This window comes from Cervus elaphus, chromosome 15 (assembly GCF_910594005.1).
Source record: "Cervus elaphus chromosome 15, mCerEla1.1, whole genome shotgun sequence".
Lineage (NCBI taxonomy): Eukaryota > Metazoa > Chordata > Mammalia > Artiodactyla > Cervidae > Cervus > Cervus elaphus.
Genome location: NC_057829.1, coordinates 59,074,685 through 59,090,781, shown reverse-complemented (window position 1 = coordinate 59,090,781; position 16,097 = coordinate 59,074,685). Strand labels below are relative to the sequence as shown.

At 35.5% G+C, this 16,097-nt stretch overlaps 1 protein-coding gene and 1 long non-coding RNA gene across 3 annotated transcripts in view; one reads left to right on the top strand and one right to left on the bottom strand.

Moving 5' to 3' along the window:
* The first annotated feature begins 1,041 nt into the window (after window positions 1–1,041).
* LOC122709302 lies at window positions 1,042–7,101 on the top strand. The gene is made up of 3 exons (XR_006345468.1): window positions 1,042–1,099; window positions 6,485–6,611; window positions 7,049–7,101. It is a non-coding gene; the product is annotated as an uncharacterized LOC122709302 (long non-coding RNA).
* Window positions 7,102–10,174: 3,073 nt separating this feature from the next.
* The window catches only part of HELLS (helicase, lymphoid specific), a 37,469-nt gene continuing 31,546 nt past the window's right edge, over window positions 10,175–16,097 (bottom strand). For both annotated transcript variants that reach the window (XM_043926386.1, XM_043926387.1), the window contains 3 exons: window positions 15,188–15,284; window positions 15,030–15,106; window positions 10,175–10,717 (listed from right to left, as the gene is read on the bottom strand). In XM_043926386.1, coding sequence (XP_043782321.1) covers window positions 10,623–10,717; window positions 15,030–15,106; window positions 15,188–15,284 — 269 coding nt within the window. In that variant the 3' untranslated portion in view covers window positions 10,175–10,622. The remainder of the gene's footprint in view (window positions 10,718–15,029; window positions 15,107–15,187; window positions 15,285–16,097) is intronic.

Below are 16,097 nucleotides of genomic sequence, written 5' to 3'. Positions count from 1 at the left end.
CTCCTTTTCCTATTTGGAACCAGTCTGTTGTTCCATGTCCAGTTCTAACTGTTGCTTCCTGACCTGCATACAGGTTTCTCAAGAGGCAGATCAGGTGGTCTGGTATTTCCATCTCTTTCAGAATTTTCCAGTTTACTGTGATCCACACAGTCAAAGGCTTTGGCATAGTCAATAAAGCAGAAATAGATGTTTTTCTGGAATTCTCTTGCTTTTTCAATGATCCAGTGGATGTTGGCAATTTGATCTCTGGTTCCTCTGCCTTTTCTAAAACCAGCTTCAACCTCTGGAAGTTCCCGGTTCACGTATTGCTGAAGCCTGGCTTGGAGAATTTTGAGCATTACTTTACTAGCATGTGAGATGAATGCAATTGTGCAGTAGTTTGAGCATTCTTTGGCATTGCCTTTCTTTGGGATTGGAATGAAAACTGACCTTTTCCAGTCCTGTGGCCACTGCTGAGTTTTCCAAATTTGCTGGCATATTGAGTGTAGCACTTTCACAGCATCATCTTTCAGGATTTGAAATAGCTCAACTGGAATTCCATCACCTCCACTAGCTTTGTTCATAGTGATGCTTTCTAAGGCCCACTTAACTTCACATTCCAGGATGTCTGGCTCTAGGTGAGTGATCACACCATCGTGATCATGTGGGTCGTGAAGATCTTTTTTGTACAGTTCTTCTGTGTATTCTTGCCACCTTTTCTTAATATCTTCTGTGGTGGTATAGATATATAGATGTATATACAAATCATTCCTAGACTATATGCATTAAAAGACTTACAAATATTTACAACTGCAGATTTAACAAGATTAATTAAATAAATTAATACACGCAGGCACACACACGCACACACACACACGGTACTAGATAATGGATTGCTGTTTAATTAAGTCCTGTCTGACTCTTTTGCAGCCCTCAGGACTAAGGACTGTAGCCTGCCAGGCTCCTCTCTTTCCATGGGATTTTCCAGGGAAGAATACTGGAGTGGATTGCCATTTCCTTCTCTAGGGGATCTTCACAACCCAGAGATCAAACCCACATCTCTGGCATCTTTTGCATTGGTAGGCGGATTCTTCACCACTGCACCATTGGAAAAGACCAGGTAAATGGGTAAAAACAAGCAAATCATTCCTAGACAATATTTAGCAAAAGCCTAGAAAATGTTCACACTTTCAGACTTATAGAAATGTATCCTAAGAAGCAAATCAGAGATTTACAAACACCTATACACGAAACATCCTTATATATCCAATATTTATCCTAACAAGAAACAATTTTTTTAAAATAATAATGATCCATGAATACTGTAAACTAATTGAGTATGTACTCAATAATATTCTTGGGAAATATTTACAGATATAAATTGTGTATCATATTATTACCTGAAAAAGCAATTTACTAGGTTTTATATACCATATTATCCTGAAACATAAATATGTGTGCTTCTATATTTTCCAATTTTTCTGAAATTGTTATTTTATAATTAGAAAAAGTAGATTTTGCTTTAAAATATGATGAAATAACTTGGAAATTTCCCTTGCTGCTACAGATACAGGAGTTACTGAATTATTGCTCTTTCCATTTTTTAACCGGCAAAACAAAATAAATAAAATTGAAATCTCACCCAGTAAAGTAGAAAAACTGAAGTATTTAGAACCGGGAAGGTCAGTTTTAATCTGGGAAATGATGCCACCTTGTGGTCTTTTTGTATACTGCACTGTATAACCATTTTTAGTATTAATACAAATTTCAGGGTTAAATTCTGCATTCGTCCTCCAGCTTGCACTTTGAGGGCTTCTCTTTCTATTTCATGGTACTTACTTGCATCAAAGAAGGATTTGTTTAGGAAATAAGATGGTTATAAAATAAAAAACAAGTTTGTATTACACTACTATCAATAACAGGAAATCCTTGGGTTAGCTGACTCCCAACTGAAGTTCCTTCTCAATTGAAACATGATAAGACTAAATCTGTGGCAGAATGTTTATATTCTTTGGAGAGAAAGGAGTCACTAAGTAAAAATTTTCCCGTTCATTGTCAAGTGAAAAACAAAAGGGCTGAGGGACCCTTTAGAAGCCACACTGACCAGTGGAGCTATTCAGGGGTCCTTGTCCATCAGGGAAGTCTTGTCCAAGCCCAGCCCAGGCCAAATGAGATCCTTGCAGGCACAGTAATCCCAGGCAGGCTTATAGGGCTGGGAGGGGACAGTGGGTGCAGAGAGTCACCTGAGCTGGAGGTCTGAACACAGAGTTAACAGGTGATGCAAGTTTCAAGGCAGTTTATTTTTATTTTTTATTGGAAAATAATTGCTTTACAGTGTTGTGTTAATTTTTGCTATACAACAATATGAATCGCCATATATACATGTATCCCCTCCCTCTTAAGTCTCCCTCCCTTTCAACCTCCCTCCCGCAACCCCACCCCTTTAGGTCATCACAGAACACTGAACTTAGCTCCCTGTGCTGCATAGCAGCTTACCACTAGCTATCTGTTTTAACAACGGTAGTGTATATATGTCAGTGTTCTTCTCCCGATTCGTCCCACCCTCTCCTTCTCCCTCTATAGGCAATCTATTTTAAAGCAAAAAGAATTAAGGACATATTTACAGAGAACAAAGTAGGAAAAAACCCAGGAAGTAGTTGATAACAATAGACATCTGGCAGAAGATGGCACCAACCTATATTATCTTTCCCTAAAATACATAAGAATAAAAGCAGTTTTTAGAGAATAGTTCTGCTGTTATTTGATAAGCTTTTTTTTTTTTATAAGATTTCATTTTTAAAGGAAAAAAGGTATACTGGATTGACAGGGAGTTATCCCTAACAGATGGCCTTGAACAATTTATACTGAAAGGTTTAGTGTAGGTAAAGTTCTTGAAACAGTGCGTGGTACACGGTAGCCCTATAGACACATGGTAGCTAACATTATCATTGCATTGCAGGTGGATGCTTTATGATCTGAGGCACCAGGGAAGCCCAGCATTACCATTAGATGTCACTATAGCTTTTTTTTTGGTCTACAAGCTGGCTTGTGCCAAAAAATTTTTCTGAAGTAGGATAGCAATTTGCTGATGAAAACAAACAAACATCACCCTTCGGGTGACCATAACAGCACGTGACTCATATCTCCCTGACAAAGGGTATAAGTATTTCAGAGCTGGTTACAAACTCACTGTGGACAAGTGGATCCCCTCTACGCATGTGCTCCTTTTTGCCTCCTGTGGTCAGTGCAGCCAGGATTCCATGAAAGAAAGTTTGCATTTTCCTCCTCTGACAGTCAGAACCATGGGTGCCCATCCCTGGAGGCACAGACCCCTCTGCAGAGGCAGACGTGACAAGGGGAGGCAGAGTGATGGAGAGATGCCTAAGGGCCAGTCCTGTGTCCTTGTCCCTTCCCAGCAGTCCTTAGTCTGGCTTCACTCCTTTCCTACTCTGTCGCTCAGTCGGCAAGCGTCTTGGCTGCAAAATGTTCAGTATGTATAAAAGTCACGTTGAAAAACACATACAGAGAACTTCCATTTTAAAGAAAACATGCAAACATGTATATGTTCACAAAGAAAAATGTGGGAATGAATTGTCTCCCCCAATTTTTAACCGGGTGGTGAAATTATAAGTGATTTTTCTTTTCCTTTTCTTTCTTTTTTATAAGGATCTGATATTTTGACCCTGTCAACACAGAGCATGTATTAGTTTAGAAAGAAGCAGGAGAAAATTTATTTGGAAAGAATGGTTTGATTTTTAAAGACTGAAGAGTTTTGCACATGTACTTACCAGTCTTAAATATTACATTATTTGTCATCAGAAATCATCTTTATCAAGATTAAATATTGTAGTCATAATGCAAAGCAGAAAGCCCATCTATGTGTTGTTGAAAGGGCACGTATAAAGACATGGCTGGCATAAATCAGAGTGGGTCTAAGAAAAGGTTGATTTTCAGGTTCCTGAAATGCCTATCCTTTTGAAAATGGTCCCTTTAACATCTTGCTCATTTGGGGACACTGGGGCCCTTCTGATAAAAAGCTGAGTGTAGTCAGTTTTGATAAACACCAGCACCTGAGCAACCACACACTATCAAGATACAGGATAATTCCATTCCCCTGAAAATTTCCCTCACCCCCTTTCCAGGTAATGCCTATCCTCGGAAGAAACCACTGCTCTGGTTTTTAGCTCTATCCATTAGTTTTAGCTCTTCTAGAACTTCATAGAAGTAGACATTCTTGAGTGATGAAATTGACTTTTTGCAAACAACAGACTTTAAAAGACTTTAAGATTATCTTTACAGACAATTGAAAACCCTTCAATTTCAGAAATCTACCTAGTTTACTGTGAGATTAGTTTCCTAATTCAAATATCATATACATTTATATACAATATGATATTATACCTCTTTAGGAGAAATAAATTGTCGCTTGGAGTCTGGGTGTGACTTGCGTCTGTTTCTCTTTAAGGAAACACTTCGAATAAGATCAAGTTTAAATTAATATTACTGGAAATTGAGCATTTTCCTTGTAAGAATAAAAAATAATAATAAATAGAACATACAAGGATATCTTACAGGATTTAAGGGATTTTCTTAGGTCCAAAAACCCTCTCTGAAGGTTTACTTAAACTTTCTTCCATTTGTTCATTCTTGTGTTTATTCAGTAAATATTTATTGGACAATTACTGCATACACCAGGGTCTGAACTAGGAATTAAGGAAAATTTTCAGGAAAAAAAAAAAAAGGTCATCAGGACATTATTCTCTAGTCAAGAATAAAATGCATATTCTCAGAGAGTTGTAACATACTGAATAATGAGTGTCCTAAAAATGGTAGAAGGATCTGTAGAAATCTGAAAGGGATAAAAATACCCTGTTATGAGAATCAAGAAAAATTAATGGAAAAGTTGATATTTGAACTAAGCTTTGAAGACTGGGCAGAGCCAACTAAATATCACAAGGCTTCCAAAAACAATTTCAACTATCTCCAACTGGTCTTGCATTTGAGAGTAAGAAATAATTCTCAATGGTAGTTTTCTTAAATGCCTCAGCTGTCCCTGTTCCCACTCCTTTGCAATGTAAAGTTCCCACTCCCCCGCACCCTGTGATTCTGGGCTTGTCCCAGTGGTTTTCTTTGGCTGATGGGAAATTATATGTGATGCAAGTAGAATGGGGATAGTTAGGCAGAATTTATAGGGCAGAGTCAACCTCCTCATTAAAGAATGGAGCAGCAAAGCCAAACTTGATAGCATTTGATGTAGTTGACCTCGCATCAGCTCCAGGACAAAGCTGAGAGTAGAACTCTCAAAAATTAACCACTTACTAGGCCACAAAGAATATGTTAATTGACCACCAAAAGCAAAATTGTTATTCAGGCAACATCCACTGATCACGATGCAATGAAGTCAGAATTCATTTTTTTAAATTTAACCAAAAAAATTTTTTAAATCTACCCACCAGTTGATAGTACTGTTCAAAATATTTTAAAACACCTTCTAAATAATTATGTGTGAAAAGATTCTAAAACTAAAATCCCAACTATTTGCAAATGAATCTCAATAAATGCCCGATATTTATCAGTATATAAATTGTTTAGTTTTGCATGTAATCACTGAATTATAAGCAAGAAAAGAAATAAACTCACTAACCAACTTCAGGGCTTCCCTGGTAGCTCAGATGGTAAAGAATGTGCCTGCATTGTAGGAGACCAGGTTCGATCCCTGGGTTGGGAAGATCCCCTGGAGACAGGAATGGCAACCCACTCCAGTATTCTTGCCTGGAGAATTCCATGAATAGAGGAGCCTAGCAGGTATAGTCCATGGGGTTGCAAAGAGTCGGACACAACTGAGTGACTGACAACCAACTTCAACAATCAGAAAATAAGAATGTCAAATCCAAAGAAATATGGTAGACAGAACTGATGTGAATACCTACCCATCAACTGTAATATAAGCACATATACATGCTGCATAAAATATTATGAAAATACTTTTATACAAACTAGAAGGAAAGATAGACAAATATGCAGGTTCCAGAACCCAAAAGATAAAGAGTGGAATACAGACTTGGCCTGTAAGCCCAAGGACTGCTGCTGCTGCTGCTGCTGCTGCTGCTGAGTCGCTTCAGTCGTGTCCGGCTCTGTGCGACCCCATAGATGGGAGCCCACCAGGCTCCCCCATCCCTGGCATTCTCCAAGTAAGAACACTAGAGTGGGTTGCCATTTCCTTCTCAAGTGCATGAAAGTGAAAAGTGAAAGTGAAGTTGCTCAGTCGTGTCCGACTCAGCGACCCCATGGACTGCAGCCTACCAGGCTCCTCCATCCACGGGATTTTCCAGGCAAGAGTACTGGAGTGGGGTGCCATTGCCTTCTCCGAAGCCCAAGGACAGGACAGAATTATAGCCTCAAAATGGGGCATTAAGTTTTGAAACAACTACATAACACCTAGGTGTCTACAAGATTGCTTCATTCTATTAATAAAGGATTAAAAGAGCTCCATCCTCCAATGTAGGGAAGTGAAGAAGTTCACTGTCAGTCCTTGGGCAAAGTCACGTCCTTGGTTCAAAGTCACTGCCTTGGGCAGGGAGAAAAATGTCACCTGGGAGAAATCAGGACCACAGATCTACATCATACAAGGGGTGAGGACTATGTTTTCTTTTCCTTGTTGATTAATTTTAAATGTAGCAGTGTGTACAGCTGTTTTTAAATTTTTTTATTGACATATAGTTGATTTACAGTGTTGTGTTAATTTCTGCAATACAGCAAAGTGATTCAGTTATATATATGTGTGTACATACATACATACATACATATATATATATATATACACACACTGTTCTTTTTACTTTTCCATTATGGTTTAATCATAGGATATTGAATATAGTTCTCTGTGCTATACAGTAGGACCTTGCTGTTTTATCCATTCCATGCATATTAACTTACATCTGCTAACCCAACCTCCCAGTCTGTCCCTCTTCCAATCCCTTCCCCCTTGGCAACCACAAGTCTGTCCTCTATGTCCTTGAGTCTGTTTCTGATTCATAGATAGATTCATTTGCCTTTTTTTTTTTTTCAGCTGCACCACACAGTTTGCAGGATCTTTGTTCCCTAACCAGGAATTGAACCCATGGCCCCTGCAGTGAGAGTGCAGAGTTCTCACCACTGGACTGCCAGCGAATTCCCTGTGTCATATTTTAGATTCTACATAAAAGTGATATTATATTTTTTTCTCTGATTTATTTCACTTAATATGGTAATCCGTAGGTCATCCATGTTGCTACAAATGGCATTATTGTGTTCTTTTTTATGGCTGAGTAGTAGTCCATTGTGTGTATATACCACATCTTCTTTATCCATTCATCTGTTCATGGACATTTAGGTTGTTCCCATGTCTTGGCTATTGTGAATAGTGCTGCTATGAATGCAGAGGTGTATGTTATCTTTTTGGGGAATGAGAGTTTTGTCTGGGTATATCATGTCCAGCATTACTGGATCATATGGTAATTCTATTTTTAGTTTTCTGAGGAAACACCATACTGTTTTCCAAAGTGGCTGCCCCAACTTACATTCCTACCAGTAGTCTAACAGGGTTCCCTTTTCTCCATATCCTCTCCAGCATTTATTTGTAGACTTTCTAATGATGGTCATTCTGACTGGTGTGAGGTGGTACCTCATTGTACTTTTGATTTGCATTTCTCCAATAATTGGCATCTTTTCATTTGAAAATTCTGAGAAAAAGTAAAAATTTGTTTTTATAATTCACTTTAAAAATTTATCTTTTAATCAAATCCATTTAGAATTAAAATCATTACCTAAACTAGGGATGTAAAATGTATGTAAGAGACAAGTTTCCCTAGATTTTAAGTTACCTCTTCTCTGAATGTAGCAATTATAAACCAGTGATAACAGTGATTCCAAAGAAATAAAGACCAAAAAGATATCTTTAATTTTACTCATAAATAGGATTCCTTGGGCTTGATTTTTATAGCCACAATTGATGGTAAAGTATTAATACATAGTATGTTATTTGTGAAGATGTACTAATACAGCAAACAGAATCATAAAAACTTAAGTAGCATTAAGTTAAAAAGCTCAAAACCAAAACTCAGTTTTGAAATAAAGAGTATAGAATTTAAAACTAAAAGCACTTATTTAATGTTTTAAATATAAATATTATTGCATTTCAGGCTTTTCATAATGTATTACTTCAAAGTTCTAAGACTAAACAAATCAAATTGCTAAAACATTACTGAAAAATCCCATCAAACATGTTTGCCTGGAAATGTTCAAGTGACCACTTTCACTATACCTCCCAATACATTCAGGATCTGTCTCATAATACAGAATGACTCACTGAATAATAAAGCTAATGAACTATTTTTCATGGCAATTTGACCAAGTGACAGAAGACAAGTCCTGGTTTGAGAATACCTTTTCATACAGATGAAGCAGGGAACATGTTTCAATATCATAGAATGAATACATCTGTTACCCTTGCCCCATAAACTAAAATCTGGAAACTAAAGTAACAGTAAAATTATTAAAGTCATTAAAATCTCAAGATAGAGAACACGAGAGATAACACACGGTTTCAGAAGCTGAAAAATAACCACATGAATGGTAATATTCTTAAGAGGCTGGATAACAAGTTCATGACGTTCAGATTGGGATAGTTTATCAGGCAACCAAGTAAAAATGTGAAGTAGGCAGTTGGAAGTGAGTTCAGGAGAAAGATTCTGGCTGGAGATATAAATCTGAGTCACCACTACAAAGTTGGTATTTAATACATGTGCTGTGCTTAGTCACTTAGTTGTGTTCAACTCGTTATGATCTCATGGACTGTAGCCCGCTCCTGTATATGGTGATGCTCCAGGCAAGAATACTGGAGGGGGTTGCCATGCCCTCCTCCAGGAGATATTCTCAACCCAGGGGTTGAGACCAGGTCTCCCACATTGCAGGCCCACCAGGGAAACCCATTTAATACATAGTTGGGATTTAAAGCAACAAGCCATCAGGGGAGTCCCAAGTTCTCTCCAGAGATTCTAATGAGTCAAATAAATAGCAAAGGAGACTGAGAAAGAGCCAGAGAAGTAGGAAGAACCAGACAAATGTGTCTGCTAAAAACTTGGAAACTACAGAAACTGGTTAGTGGAAATTAAACATCTATATGAAATGCTTCTGAAAGATCAAGTAAATGATCTTTGAGGTCGGACTCAAAATGACTCAGAGGTCACTGGAGACAAAAAATCTGAACGGAATGGATTCAGGAAAAAAAAATGGAAGTGAAACAAGTCAACAGTGAATATAGACTTTTCAAGGAGTTTGCTGTAAAACAAGAAATGGGGCGTTTCTGTTGGCTCTAGCTAGAACAGACTACACCCATGAAGGGAAAGGATACATGGGCACAGGTGCTGGTAGGTTTACAGATGCAATGGTGGCAACTTTTAGAAGTTCTTTTCTGATTGTTTTTATTTTCTGTGAGGACAAGGGAGCAAGACCAGAGGGAGGAAGTATCAGAAATATGAGGACAGAGATAAACTCAAATGAAATAATCATTTGAGATGAATGTAAGACAATGGAGTAAGAAGCAACCAACCAAGGTTATGATGATAGTTTGTCAGAGACTGGTGAACATTCCCACTTTAAAGAAAATCCACTGTTGTCTGTTCTTTACTTTGGCTGAATAGTCTCTCAAAACAGTTTTTCTTCTGAGTCCTACCTAGCTTCCATTGCCCTAAAGCAAAGAGAATCTGATCTACATTGGAATATACATGGCACCAAGAGTAACAACCTACACAGAAATGTGTGCTTCAGGCAGCATTAAGTATTTCTCTTCTTCAGTTTCATTTAGGGCCTAAATGATTCCCAACTTGGCCTCTATGCTCCTGTTATGGATCATGTGTTACTTATATTCCTAAGTCTTATTTTAAGCCCTCCCTGTTATAATTTTCAGGGTCTCTTCTCTCTTTTTCTGTTCCTGTTTTGCATGGTACCCTGCCACTTCCAATTTCTAGAACCAATTTCTTTGTCAAGAACCTGTAATTTCTTCCAAAGCCGTCTCTGCATTGACCCAGTGTCCAGTGGAAATCTTTATATATATGACATATGTGTAAAGTACTGATAAATTGAAATGGCAGTCAAGACTTTTGACGTTATTTCACCTGAGCCATTATTTATCTGAAAAAATAATCTGATGAGATCATCTTATAACAAATATTTATTTGGCAAACCATTTTATAGAAATAGACCCTAAAAATCAAACCGTTTCTTATTTAAACAATGGACAGTATCATCCCAGTCTTTCCCCCATCCAAAATCTACTCCATAACTGAAGTACCAACAACCCATGAACTGTACTGCTAAAAAGGAGGGTGGGGGAAAAACATTAAACTTCCACAGGAAGACTGTATAAATCTGGCAGTGGTTAAGTACACATCAGCCTGTACCCAAGAGTACTACCGAACCTGAAAAATTAACTGAAAATCTAAATTTACTCTTAATATATGTATTTGCTCTTAATAAGGTTCAAAAATTATGCATGGTACAGTTATATTATGTAAACTGATATAATCAAAGTAGAGTGAAAAATGTAGATTTTAACACCAATACAGATCACTAGATGTGAACAAGAATTTTTTGAAGACATTCTTTTAAAACAAACATTCAGAACTAGAATCTTCAGAATTTTCTAGTATCTTGAAAATCCCCATCTTCTCTTTAACTGGTCCTGAGGCATTCATTTGATCTAAGAGAAAAATATATAAACAGGTATTTTTAAAAAAAAAAGTGTAAGAACTTACAAAGAAATCTCCTCTTATTAAAACGAGAACTGGCCTCCAGGGAACAAACTGAAACACCAGTTTGCTAATCAAAATCACTTCTGCTGAATTTAAGATATACCTAGCAATAAACACCACCAATGTGAATTATATTCTCATATATATATATACATATAATTTTTTTAAAGCCCAATTATGGTTAGTTTAAAAGCAGGAACGCAAAACACCATGATAATATATCTTTATACTCCCACAGCTAATTTGAAATCTTTTATATTTTTGTCAATATGATAGCTATTGAAATGAAATTACTTCTGGTTTTAATCTGCATTCTCGGATTTCTAGGGAGACTGAAGCATCTCTTTATGTTCAATGGTTGTTTCTTTCACTCCTGGTAACTGTTCAGTTTTCTTGTTGATATTTATTTATATATGATAATCATTTCCTGTGTACTATGTACTGCAGGTATTTGTGGTTTGTCATTTACCTGTATATGGTATTATTTTTACAGAAGTCTTTAATAAAATCTATTAATCTGTTCATTTAGTTTGAGAGTTCTGTATCCTATTTAAGTATTCTTTTCCTATCCTAAAACCCTACAGATATTTCCCTATTTTTTAAGTTAAATGTTTTGCTTTTAAAGTTTTGATGACTTAATTTATCTAGAATTTATTCTTGAATATGATGAGATTTACCACTGTTGATACAAACTGGCAAACCATGCTTTACCGTGCTTTGCAGATATTACATTTTTTACAAATTGAAGGTTTGTTGCAACCCTATGTTGAGCAAATATATCGGAATCATTTTTTTGCTCACTTCATGTCTGTCTTGAATTTTGGTTAATTCTCACAATATTTTAAACCCTCCACCAAAAAGATTGTGACTTGCTGAAGGCTCAGATAATGGTTAGCATTTTTTAGCAATAAAGTATTTTTAAAGTATGTATATTGTTTTTTTTAGACAATGTTATTTCACATTTATTTCACACAGACTACTTTATAGTGTAAACATAACTTTTATAAGCACTGAAAAAAAATTTTTTTTAATATGTGATTTGCTTATTTCAGTGCTCTGGAACCCAGCTGCAGTATCTGCAAGGAATAATAGGAATTTCCCCTCTCTGGTTTGAAATGACATTTATCACCTATTAATCTTTCCATAGAAGTTTGGATGACTTTCTGGATTTGCCATATCAGTAGTCAATTTATCTTATATGTTAAATCAACAGTCTTAATTATTATGATTTTTAAATTGAATCTTAGTACCCGATATAAAGTATTTTGTTGTTCTTCAAAATTGTCTTGGCTCTTGGTCCTTTACCATTCCATATTAATTTTAAAAACAGCCTGTCAAAGCTCTTAAAAGAACCATAATATTTTGGATTTTAACTAGAAGATTAATGTAAGGAATACAAGTTAATCGTATCCATGAATACAGTTAAATTTGTCATGTATTCAGTCCTCTTATTGTCCTTGGATGTTTCATAGCTTCTCTATAAAGGTCTTAAAGAAATTATTATATTTAATTCTAGATATGTTACAGTTTAGTAGCTGTTGTAAACATCTAATTTTCTAAATAATTACTGCTAATACACATACTATTAATTTATAGCAAACTTTATGAATTCTAACTTTTACATTCCCTCAGATTTTCTATGGATATAATTATACCACCTGCAAAAGCAGTATAATGAAACTAATTATTCCTATTTTTATTATCTTATAGCATTAGTTAAGGATTTCCTGTATATTGCATTATGTTTTATAATGTACAGTGGGAATGACAGCTGTTACACTCAACTGTTCTTGATTTTCATAGTAATTTACTAAATGAATGCATTTTTTCAGATTAAGAACATTTTCTTTGTCATATTTAAGAATTATGAGGTTGATTATGATGGTATGTCAAGTGGGTTTTCAGAATCTAGTTCTTTTTTATTCAGTTAATGTCAATTAATATTTTCAGATGTTACCCTACCCTTTTATGCTTTCTATGCTGCTGCTGTTTATTTGATAATATATTTAAGATTTGGCCATAATGGTATATCTTTATCTCATATTCTTCCTGTACAATATGAAAATTAAAATTCACATAAACATGCAAAGAACTCAGAACAGCTAAAACCAACTTGAGAAAGAAGAACAAAATTGGAGGATTCACTCTTCACAATTTCAAAACTCACCATAAAACAATAATCAAGACAATGCAGTACTGGCACAGGATTAACAAACAGATTAATAGGAATAGGAGAGAACTGAGAGTATAGAAAATATATGACCAACAGATTTCCAACAAGGGTGCCAAGGCAATTCAAAAGGGAAAGAATAATCTTCAGTAAACTGTGCTGAGACAATTGGACAACAAGCAAAAAACTGAATCAAGACCCTTACCTTATACCCTACACAAAAATTAACTCAAATATGAGCCTATAAAACTCTTAAAACATCAGACTTCCCTAGTGGTCCAGTGGTTAAGATTCCACGCTACCAGTGCAAGGGGTGTGGTTTAGTCCCCAGTCAGGAAACTAGATCCCACATGCCATGTGGTGTGGCCAAAAAATTTTTTTTAGTTAAAAAGAAGAGAAAAAAAAAATCACAACTTTGCTAGGCAAAGATTAGATACAACACCAAAATTGTGAGTAATAACAATAAAAGGATAAATGTAACTTCATCAAAATTTTTCCTTCTGCTCTTTAAGAGACACAAAGGAAGTACAAAGATAAACCACAGACTGGGAGAAAATATTTGCAAAACATACATCTGATAAAGGATTTGTGTCCAGAATATATAAAGAATTCTCTCAACTCAGTAAGATGACAAATTTTAGAAGAGCTATTTGAAACTAAGTTGAAGATATCATGATGCTATACTCAGTGATGTGCTGGTGTTTAACAAAAGACTCCTATTCCCCAAAAAGGGCTGTAGTTTATCTTTTTCCCGTTTCTATGCCTGCCATCACCAACAGCAAGCTACTAATGTAACAGTGCTGAACACAATTAGGAAAAGATACCATTATTTATTTCCACTCTGGATATACAATATACGTAAATAATCAAGAGCATAGATATCCATGTTACAGAATGAGTAGGAAAGGATGAGTTTTAAATATTTATTTGTATTCAAATAACTTATGATCACCATTTGTAGGCATCAACTCATTATTCTTACAATTTATACATAAAAGCAGCAATTTATCTTGCAGACCCGTGGACTATAGCCCACCAGGCTCCTCCATAGGATTTTCCAGGCAAGATTACTAGAGTGGGCTGCCATTTCCTTCTCCAGGGGATCTTCCTGACCCAGGGATCAAATCTGGGTCTCCTGCACTACAGGCAGATTCTTTACCAACTGACTTACTAAGGAAGCCCTATCTTGCTTATACAGATTGTATCTCAGAGTAACCAAATAATTTATATGGGAAAGTTATAATAGACAAATTCCAGCTAATAAAGGAATGACAGAATAAGAAAATCAGCATTTTGTAATGCTCAAAAAAATAATGGTTCTAAACCACAATAAATAAATGCTAAAAAAAAGTCAGGTTAAATAGAACAGAATAGTAAATGAAGATCAGCCTGAATCAGCTGATTAATCTTAAACTTAGCTAACTAAAAATAAGAAACCCAGACATGATACATCTCTTTATATGATTTAAAATGAGAACAAAGCACTGGTATTCCTAGAATACAGAACTTGGATCTTATTAAGCCAGTAGAGCTATTTTCACAGCTATTTACCACTTCACAGAAAATAAGTAGATTGAGGAACAAGTCAAAGAACAATGGTAGGGAGAAGTTGGCCAATTCTGGAATGCAGGTCATTTCACTGGACAAATAACCCCGTTTCTCCAACAAATCAACAGCATGGAATGACAAAAGTGAGGAGGAAAGTGATACAGAAGAAAGAAGATAGCAAGAACAATGGAATTTGGATCCTGATTCAAACTGTAAAAAGACTGGGCCAAGTGGAAAAATTTGGATATGAACTGGGTGTTAGCTGCTATTAAAGTTTTAGGGTCAACTCTCTCAAATGTAATAATGACATAGTGATGATATTTAAAAACACGTTCTTCTCAATAAATGATGCCTAAAAGTGGCTATGGCATGAATTTAACATTCTGATTGAAGAAAATGGCAATGAAACAAAATTGGCTAAATGTTGTAAACTATTAGGGCAGAATGAGTTGTACACAGGGGTATATTATACTTCTCTCTACTTATGCATATGTTTCAAAGTTTCCGTAAAAATAGTAAGTAAAACCATAAGAGATACTTACCAAGAAGATCACTTCGATCTAACAGCAACTCCAGATCTTTATCACTAATGACTTTCTCTCTTGATCCTTTTACTTCCCTATAAGAAAACAAAATATTCAGGTCTATAGGATAAATCAAAACTATGAATTATATTTTTCTAAAGTAAAAACAATCTTACCTTTCATAATCTCTTGATTTTAATAATTCCATTAATTCCTTAGGGTCTAAAAAGTTCTTAGATTGATTTAATCCAGATCGACCACCTTTGAAATGATCTGGAAAAAATTTACAAAAAATTAAAAACATTCAAAATTGCTTTTAAAACCAAAACAAACCAATCAGAATACCCTACATTAAATAAAAAGGACAGACAAACCCAGTGTTGGTAAAAAAGAAAAGCAACTGCAGTTCTCATACTTTGCAGGTGGGAGTAAAATGGTATGTCCACTTGGGAAAAGTCTGGTAGTGTTCTATAGGTAAACATATACCCACCCTAAGACAAAGGACAAATAAATACATATGTCCATTAATACTTGTAACAAGAAGACCTTATTCGTAAGAACCAAAATCTGTAAACCAAACATCAATCAACGAAAGAATGGATGAATTATTTCGCAATTAAAAAAAAAGTCACAAACTTCTAACACAACAACAGAAATGAATCTCAAAATATGTCAAATATAAGTAGCTAGGCTAAAGAATAATATGTATGTACAAATGAATCCAGGTGTGAAGTTAAAGGAAAAACTAACCCATGTGACAAAAACTGGAATAGTGACTGCCTTCTAGTAAGGAGCAAGAGTCTGGGAAATACTGGAAACGGAAACTTTCTTGGAAAACAGAAATGTTACCTTGATATGGATGACAATTATTTGAGTATAACTTGTTAGAGGCATCAAGCCATATACTTAGCTTGGAATTTTACTGTATGTGTATTACACCTCAATAAAATATTGCCAGCATTTAAAAAATTATTTTCAACTTGTTCTCTGAAATTAATCTCTAAAATAACTAAAAATAAAACTTGGGAAAATAAAACTATAAAGACTGTACCTAATTTAAAATCCCCTGGTAGCTCAGCTGGTAAA